Source organism: Colobus angolensis, unplaced genomic scaffold, assembly GCF_000951035.1.
Source record: "Colobus angolensis palliatus isolate OR3802 unplaced genomic scaffold, Cang.pa_1.0 Scaffold13, whole genome shotgun sequence".
Taxonomy (NCBI): Eukaryota; Metazoa; Chordata; class Mammalia; order Primates; family Cercopithecidae; genus Colobus; species Colobus angolensis.
In genome coordinates this window covers 13,629,233-13,638,770 of record NW_012114252.1, presented here as the reverse complement: position 1 = coordinate 13,638,770, position 9,538 = coordinate 13,629,233, and the positions used below count along the sequence as shown (strand labels likewise).

Below are 9,538 nucleotides of genomic sequence, written 5' to 3'. Positions count from 1 at the left end.
TGTCTTGAATGTCATTCTCAAAGCAAAGGCTTCCTTTCTGGAACAGAATACTGTGGATCCACTGAAAACATTCCACAGCTTTATCGCTGCTCCAGGAAGCAGAAGTCCAGGCCTAATTACCTTGTTTTCTGTATAATAACGTTGTTTGATTGTCCAGAGCTCTGCCAATTTGGCACACAGTGGGATTTTTCCAAATAATTACTGAATGGTGTCTAATAGATAAGCCAAAGAAAGTGGATGGGTTGATAGAACAATTAAGTAAATGCACTAGTTGAAAAGTAACTCCAAAGAGATTGATTAATTAAAAATGAAGTTGAAGGAATGAGGAAAAGGGAGCACTCAACTCGGTCTTGAAATTTCCCACAGTTATATCAGTAAGTATAAAAATAAGGGAGGAATCTTTGTTAAGTGTATACAATGCCTGGAAACATATTTTGGTGATAAGACTAGGATTCTAAATATGTTTTGGATAAAGGAGAGGAAAAAAAGAAAAGGGAAAAAGGGAAGGATGGGGGGAGGGAAGGAGGGAGGAAGGCAGGGAGAGAAGGAGGGGAAAGAAAAAGGGACAAATAAGAGGTATAGTTTGGTTAAATGAAATCATTGGCATAAGTTTAAGCCGAGGGACTCTCGGCTCAAAACAGTTTATAATAAGTGGCGGATCTTCAAATTGACCACAAGCTCAATTAAATGCAATAGTGTGGTTCAGTGGCTTTGAAAATAATATATTACCAGAAGTTCAGGGACCAATCTAAAGGAGATATTGATCTTGAGTTAATAAGATCTTTGAAGCAAGTCATTGTCTCTCTCAGCTGTGTATCATAATGAAAGTTAACATTTATTGAGCATTTACTATTCTTCACAGACCATGCTAGGCATTTAATTTTATCTCATTTAATGTTCACAATTGCCCTATGAGGTAGATAATATTATTATGGCCATTTTATATGTGAGGCATTAGAATCTGAGGAACCCTATAACTAGTATTTTCTGTCCTCCTCTTGCCTTTGTGACCAATTGAGAAGCAGAAGAAAAATCAGATATTCAGATAACAAAATAGCCCTTTTACTATGGATAAAACTTAATTGAAAAACATGACTTGAACCTGCAACCAAATGGGCTTGTTGAAACCACCCTTTCCTCCACTGCCTCACACATGTGCAGACATGTACTCACACATACATAGACACCGCAGGTCTTGCCTCGTAGGGCAGAGCCTACCCTGATGAGCTGACCTTAAAAATAAGCCGAGAAATGCTTGCTACCAGAGACCAGCAGCTAAACAGAAAAGAGGAAGGCTGATCACCCATCAGCCGAGTCTTCTCTCCAGGAATGAAGATTGAATGAAGGCAGGGAGGGAACTGGAATGTTGTTCTAGTTCAAGTCCTTCCACAGCAGACCATCGAACCAAAGTCCGGGAGGTTGCACTGCCCCATGTGTATATTTATTAAGAACTAGCACATTAACTGGGATATGGTGGTACACAATAAATCCTCGCTATTGTTCTCATCATTGTCGAGTACCACGTGCAGGGCTGAATGCCTGAAGAAGGCTTGTGGCTGCCCTGAGCAAATGTCTCATAAAGATTTACGCTAGGTCTTCCTGAAGTGCAGTCATCCTTCTCACCATGAGTAACCATAGAACTAAGAATGGTGATTCCTTTCTCTAAGCAGCCTCCAGTCTACAGAAAATGTGATCTGCCATGTGAATCATAGGTTATAATCTCTATGCAAAGTAATTTTGCAGTTTATTGTTATAAAATTTACTTAACCACCTGTGTATTGTTTTCTAGTTTATGTGGCATACAAGAAATGTCATGGAAAAAACAAGGCAGAAATTCCAGAGAGCAAAGAAAATGAAACGGAGCCGGAGTCATCGTTTTATAAGATAAATGGAGGATTTAAACCCGATGAAAAGTAGACATCAAGTGGACAAAAAAGACGAGTTCTAAATTACATTCTTAAACCATAACTATATTTAATTATTTGTTTTGATAGGACAGTTGGCAGAAAAGAGTTAAAGTGGAAATCTGAATTTCATTTGAATTCATGTATTGGTTTCAGTACCAAGTGACTGGTGGCCCAATTCTTTAAAGGGACAAATATTGTTTCATATATATATACATATATTTTATATATGTATGTATACTCATATAGATATATTATCACTGAAATATTCCCCCGTAATATTCTCAAGCTAAACCTGACATAGGGAACGCCGAGAATGAGAACTTCATCACACCAAAACTGAATTCTTACGCAGAATCTCCTAGCCCAGAGATGAGGACCTGACTTTCTGTATGTTAAAGTAGATGTAATGAATTATTATTATTATAGTGGTCAAGATTTTCTTCAGTGTTTATGATTATAAAAATTGACACAAACATCATTCACTGACATTTTAATCATTATTTTGAAAGCTTTGCAACCCATTTATTTATATAACTATGTTATATAACTATGTAATATAACTATGTTATATAACTATGTAATATAACTATGTTATATAACTATGTAATATAACATGGGCAAATATCTGACTTCTGTATTTTTAAAAAATTGCCTTCTCCAGTGACAGTCCAAAAGCAGAACTGAGAGGAAATTATTACAAAGTAGAATTCAATAACCATATTGGATGCAGGCTCTTAACTCAGCAGGAATATTGCACATCTGTTGCTCTACCTCAGGGGTCCAGCGATACCCACTAGATCTTTCAAGGAAAAACACAATTCTTTCAAATGTTTTGTATTTGGCAAAGAGCTCTTCAAACCTGGAAGAGGGACTTCCTCAAGGTTTTCCTGTGTGCAGCGGGTCCACATAGCTAATATGACAACTATTCAGTTCACAGTGACCACCCACAGTAAGCAACATGGTCAGGGAGGTGGCAGGAGGTGCAAAGACAGAAGTATTGGGAGAAACACCATGACTCTACTGGAGGAATTAATTCAATGGGTGATAGTATAAAACACATAGAAAACACAAGTAACAGAAACCCGGTTGAAATGCTTAATTAGAGCCAATTAGATGTGCAGGAGGAAGTAGCATAAGAAGAATCAAGTCTGGGAGTGATCAGGAAATGAGTATTCAACAGTATTTGAAACATAGAACATGTCCCAGGGTCCTAAAGTCAGAAGGGCCCCACCAGCCAGGCAAGTTGTTTGGATGCTGTAAGTAGGTGTAGCCAAGGGAAGCCACAAGCATCTGATATATGGCAGCAGGGGTTTCTGGTTGCCAGGGGAAAATAACTTGTTAAGTGTTGAGCTTTCAATTATAACATCGAATTTCATTTCCTTTCCCTCTTTCTGCAGCAATCAGAGTACACAATCTTAACCACTCAGTCCTTAGTAGTTTTGTTTCATTTTGCATCGGATATTTTCACTGCCTCATAGAGTCCATTTCAGGTGTTTTGGCTGAAAGGGCTTTTTGCATTTGCATGTTCTGAGTTCAGATCCTGCTGGCGCACCCATGCATTATGGAAACAAGAACTCAACTTAGCTCTTCCAGTAGAGGGATGAGGGATTCTGCTTTTAAAATTCATAGCATTTATCTTTTTATACTAGGTTTCCATTTACAGTTGAATAAGTACTTCATGTTTTTTCATCATTAGACAAATACAAAAGGGACTAAATAATTTTAAGAGATAGTGGAGGAGAGGGGGTACAGATTTCCTTCTTAGAGAGTGTCAAAGAATATGCTCCCAATGATGGAAAGGAAGATTTTCAGTCTAGCAGCTAAGTACCTCCTACACATTTCTCATCCCATCAGAAAATAGACAGGTGCACTAAAGGGACCCTGAGAACTCATATTGTAATTTCAACATACCCAAAATCAAGGTCCGGGATGCCAGCAACTGCAGCAAGCAGGTTTCTCCTCCCTGTTGATCCAGACAGGTGAATGGGACAGAACTTGGCTTTCTTACATGATGCAGTATATTGTGACTTGTGTCTTTTTCCCTACCGTGCTAGCGGGAAGAAAAATAGCTGAGCTTTCTAAAACGATAGCTCTCTATTTTTAAAAAAATTTGAAAAGTCGATTAAATTATGTATTTTATTGCCTCTGTATCATATTAAATGAATATTTTATTTTAAAGGCTTAAATAAATGAAAATGATTTTTGTAAGGTTTGGTCTAGTTGAATCTTTGTGACTTGTGTCAAGATTTTCTCACTGCTCAGTTCTAGAGATACAAATAAGGCGGAGTTTCTCAGATATTAAGTAGTTCTTTGAAAAGTGCCTGAAAGAAACTCTTAATTAAACACTCTCGTAATTCGGTCTCCCACTGATACTGACTGGGATTTTCCTCCAGAAATCATATGGGGGAACGTTAATTAAAGACTCTTAAAAATAGTTTGACAGTGATAGCTGATTTAAAATAATAATGAAAGTATTTTATGAACTTACATATGAAGTCACCATCTTCTACAAAATGGTGATGTATATACATATATATACATGTGTGTGTGTATATATATATATATACAATGATAGCCTATTTAAAATAATAAAAGTATTTCATGAACTTATAAATAAAGCTTTCACCTTCTACAAAATGGTGGTAGATAATATATGTATATATTATATATATGTCATATATATAATATACACATACACAAAGAATTATGGAGCTCTTGCATTAAAATCTCTCATAAATGAGACTTGAAGAAATTCAGGTTATCAACCTCATTTGACTCCTCCTCAAAGACATCATTCTCATTTCCATCTAGGAAACTCTCACTCTCTTCCAGCAGGAAACAATTTATCTCCTTGTAATATTTGGTATCCCACTGCTTCTCAATCCTTCACCTTTTCAAAAACCACATAAGTTTAGAACAACAGTCTTCAAATTGCAAACTTCAAACTGTGGTATGGTTACCTCTGGGAGTTCATACAATTGTTCAAAGGGTATGCAGGCATAGATAGGGAGTAAGTTTCCATTTCTTCAACTTCCAGATGGATGCCTTCCCGAAACTGCCCTGCCTGAAATGCCCAGTGTCTGAGTTGTCCTGGGTTCTCCATTTCCACGTCCTCTTTCATGGTCAGGCCTTATTCTCAGGCCTAATCTTACTATGGTACATTGGTCCAGGGTAGGAACATTTTTTTAACACCAAACAAACAATTCAAAACATTGATACCTGAGAAAAGCTTATTTTTCCCAATTGTATAGATATGTACTCAATGACTTAGAAATGAAGTATTTGGGCCCGTGTTGGAATATTTGTATAGGAATGTATCTCATGATTTAGAAATGAAGTATTTGGGCTTGTGTTCAAACATTTTGAATATATAAATACTATAAAGTGGTCTAGGAGTGAAGACAATTTTCCCTTAACATGCCAGCACTTCCATCCCAATATTTATCCACAAAAGCCATCACCCTTGAGAGTCATACTCTGAGAGCAAACAAAGTAGCATTGGTTAGAGACATTGGAAGAGGACACAGGGGTTTTTTTCCTCCAAGAGATACCAAACTATGATAAATGTTTGAGCCTTACCTATCTATGTTAAGTTGGAATTCAGATATGAAATGATCAACACAGAGGCCCATGTTGATATATTGTTAAGATTGAAAAGAGAAGTCAAACAATTTTTTCTGACAAAAAGTCTGATGTAATTGACTGGTTTCTCTGCTAATTAAGAAATATAAAAGACATTTCTTGTAAATTACATGAGCTCAATCTACAGCTCTAAGGTTTAAAAAATATATTTAAAACATATGAAAGCACATTATAACATAATTGACCTAAAATACTTAAAGAACTCTTGAAACTCAATAATAAGAAGTCAAGGAACCCAACTGAAAAATGAGCAGAAGAATTTGAATAGACACTTCAGCAAAAAATGGTACTAAAAGCAAACAAGCACATGGCAATGGGAGGTACATTCATGAGAAGATACTCAACATGACTTAATATTAGATAAATCCAAATTAAAGCCACAATAAGGCACCACTGCATGCTCAGTAAAATAACTAAAAAGAAAAAAGTGCTGATAATAACAAGTGTTCACAAGAATGTAGATTGCTGAGTGATATAACCACTTTCAAAAACATGTTGCAGCTTCTTATAAACATACACTGACCATGAAACCCAGCAGTCTCCCTCCGGGGTATTTACTCAAGGTAACCAGAAGTAAAATGGTGACAGAAAACCAATCAGGCATCAAGCATCTGGGGAGACAATTACAGCAAAAAGACATGACACACCATTTGGGAGTGACAGAAATGTTCTATATTATAACTTTGGTGGTGGATCCACAACTTTATATACTTGTCAAAATTCACAGAACTGTATATTTAAAATTAGTGAATCTCATTCTATGTAAACATTATTATAATAAAGCTGATCAAATATTTTATTGCCCAAGATGTAGCAGGAAATGTATCGAATACTTTTATCTTCCCAACCCTTTTTTGAGAATAAAGTTAAATTTGCAGACTCTAAGTGGAAGAAGAAGAGTCTAGAGCTCTTCAGTACATCTAGGAAAGCCTTTGGTGGCACAGTTTCCAGAAATTGAGACAGCAAATGACTTCAGTTCAAGAAACATTTTGAAAGATGGGTAATTCCAATTATTTACTTTCAAGAAAACTGAAAGAGGATCCCATCAAATTGTTAATCCTTATATTTTAAAAAAGTTTTGATGATAGACCACTACGTGATACTGTTTTTGCGTGTAACTTGGAAATTTGAGGGACAATATATACCAAAAATCCTCTCGTTATCATCTTCCTCTTTATGTGAACAAGGTTTATAAGCACTGAAATCCATAAAAAAGAGGCACAAAATGGTGGTTGAACTCTGTCTCAGTCTAACAATAACAGGATAGTGTGTATTGCATTCCAGGTTTCTGTCTAAGTTATTTATATATGTGAACTCATTTAGTCCTCACAGTAACTCTACAGGATATGTAATATTTCTCCCACTTTTATAATTGAGGGAACTTAGGCACAGAATTGTTAAATAAATTTCCCAGTGTCTCTCAGCTTTCAACGGGCGCAACTTGAACTCCAGAAGTTTAGCTGTATATTCTGTACTGTTGACCACAGCACTAAACTACATAATATTTATCCAAAAACACACAAAGTGTCAAAATTTTCATAAATACATTACATTAGAATAAAATTCTATGATGGAAAATGGATTAACATAAATTCAAGTCAAAAGAAAAACAATGTGAAATTCTCAAAAATGAAGGCAGAGCCGGGCGCAGTGGCTCAAGCCTGTAATCCCAGCACTTTGGGAGGCCGAGAAGGGCAGATCACGAGGTCAGGAGATCGAGACCATCCTGGCTAACATGGTGAAACCCCGTCTCTACTAAAAAATACAAAAAGCTAGCCGGGCGAGGTGGCGGGTGCCTGTAGTCCCAGCTACTCGGGAGGCTGAGGCAGGAGATTGGCGTGAACCCAGGAGGTGGAGCTTGCAGTGAGCTGAGATCTGGCCACTGCACTCCAGCCCGGGCGACAGAGCCAGACTCCGTCTCAAAAAAAAAAAAAAAATGAAGGCAGAGCTTCTCATTTTTAAAAAACAGGTAATAAATATCGTATCTATGAGGTGTGTAGATTTCAATGGATATTTTTAAAAGTGATGTATCACTTTAGTTTTAAATTTCCATTTTTACCAAATTGTATTTTCAGCTTTTGTCAGAAATTGAACTTGTAATTATTTAACCTTGTAATAACAAATGTTAAACATCAGCTAAGAATGTACAAAGTATACATCAGCTTTAAACATTGTTTTGGAGTTATGTAACCAAGTTTCTTCTATTTTCTAAATTCCAGTGGTTTGACCTTCTATTAATTTGCTAAGTAGTACATGTAAAACCTGTTCAGTGTTAGAAAGCTGGTAGGGAAAAATTAATTCTAAGAAATGATCATTGCCTTTGCTGGGAATAAGGACATACCAACAAATACACCAGTAAGTAATAAGAGAGACAGTATCCTCATTTAAAATTAAAAATAGTAGTTTAGGATGTTTAAATACAAAGATTACTTGCATGTCAAACCAGCAGGGTTTTCAGCTGCTTGATTGATTTATACAATATAAGTGAATTCTTAAGTCATTGTGGTTACTGTTCTCAAATCAGAAGAATTTTAAAAGAATAGCTTTGAAAAATAACAAATACGATTCTGTCCTTTGGCTACCAGGACATAATGACTCTTTTATGCCTCGTGGCATAAGAAACATAAGGCTAAGCCTTCTAAGCTGTATCGCTAATGTCAATCCTTTAAAGGAGTCAGTGAAGATAATACAGACATTCGTTAAGAACAAAATGAGACAGAGAAGGAAAAGGGTTATGAAATCATGTTAAGTGAAGAAAGCAAACTGGTAGTTAATTATATTTATATTGCAATCCGTGCAAATGATAGGAAATAAAAAGGAGGGAAAATATTAATGGTTTTTTTTTTTAAGGAAATGAGACCTTGAGGTTGCTTTTCCAATATTTTTCTTTACTATCATATGATATATGCGACAATAAAATCAAGAGAAAGAAACACTAAAAGTGGCTTCAAGGGTTAACATGGCTCCCCTGGGGTCAATGTATGGGTCTGTTGAGTATGGAAGGAATGGAGAGAAATGACTGTCTCCATTGGTCTTGCAGTTTTTGCCATCTGTACCTTCTTCCTTCCCACCGGCCCTAGGAATCTCTGCCCCTCACCAGTAAGGCACAGGCTTTTCAGGTGTGGCAGACATTATTGTCTGGTTAACCCAGCACTCATTTCCAACCCCCTCTCCGATTCCCACCTCAACTAAAAACACACATGTCAACCTTCATTTGCAGCTAGGTAGCCATGTGACACATTTTTAGACTATTACATAGAAGCAGAAATCTCTTCAGGAAGATTCTAGCAAAGCATTTGGTAATTTTTTGTTGATGTTGCTATCGAGGTAATAGAGACACCTGTCACTGACCCTTCTCCCACCTCCTCCTCCCTTAAGGACAAAGGGTTGCCTGGTGCTGCAACTGCGACTATAGAACAGCATGGAACCAGCTCTAGCAGTGTTGAGCCACTGAAGCAAAGCCAACAGCTGCCAGCCTGTAGACTTGACACCTAAGCAAAACAAACACCTACTTACTTAATCTGTTGTTACCCAGATATGTTATCACTTGCAGGTAGGAGGATTCCTAATTTACAGACCTGTTGATCCCTGTCACTGGAGTTGCCTTAGGTATAAGATACCCACAAAAATGCCTGAGGAGTCAGTGAACAACAGAAAACTTAAAAGGCTAAGAGGAATATCAAGGCAGTCTCTCCCTACAGCATTTGGCTTGGGGCACAACAAGGTGGAAAGTTCCATAAAGATTGTGACTATAACATTTGATTTGCCATATCTCTCATTATCACAAAAGAAACTTATTGCATACTTATATTCATATTAGCCCTGAATCCAAATATTTAAAATGTTGCTCATTTCCAAACCAAAAGAATCTTCCCCACAGACTTAAATTTAAAAGTAATAAACACAGAAGTTGCAGAGGTAGAGAATAAAAATTATTTGTTAAATTTCCAAATAGCTACTGCCAAGCTATGTGTTAAAAATATTTCATT

The 9,538-nt window shown here is 36.7% G+C and overlaps 1 protein-coding gene across 1 annotated transcript in view; it reads left to right on the top strand.

The window, feature by feature from the left end:
• Positions 1-1,917, top strand: part of SLC10A2 (solute carrier family 10 (sodium/bile acid cotransporter), member 2) — a 20,301-nt gene extending 18,384 nt beyond the window's left edge. Inside the window, exon 6 of the mRNA XM_011933864.1 lies at positions 1,790-1,917. Coding sequence (XP_011789254.1) covers positions 1,790-1,917 — 128 coding nt within the window. The remainder of the gene's footprint in view (positions 1-1,789) is intronic.
• Positions 1,918-9,538: the final 7,621 nt, after the last annotated feature.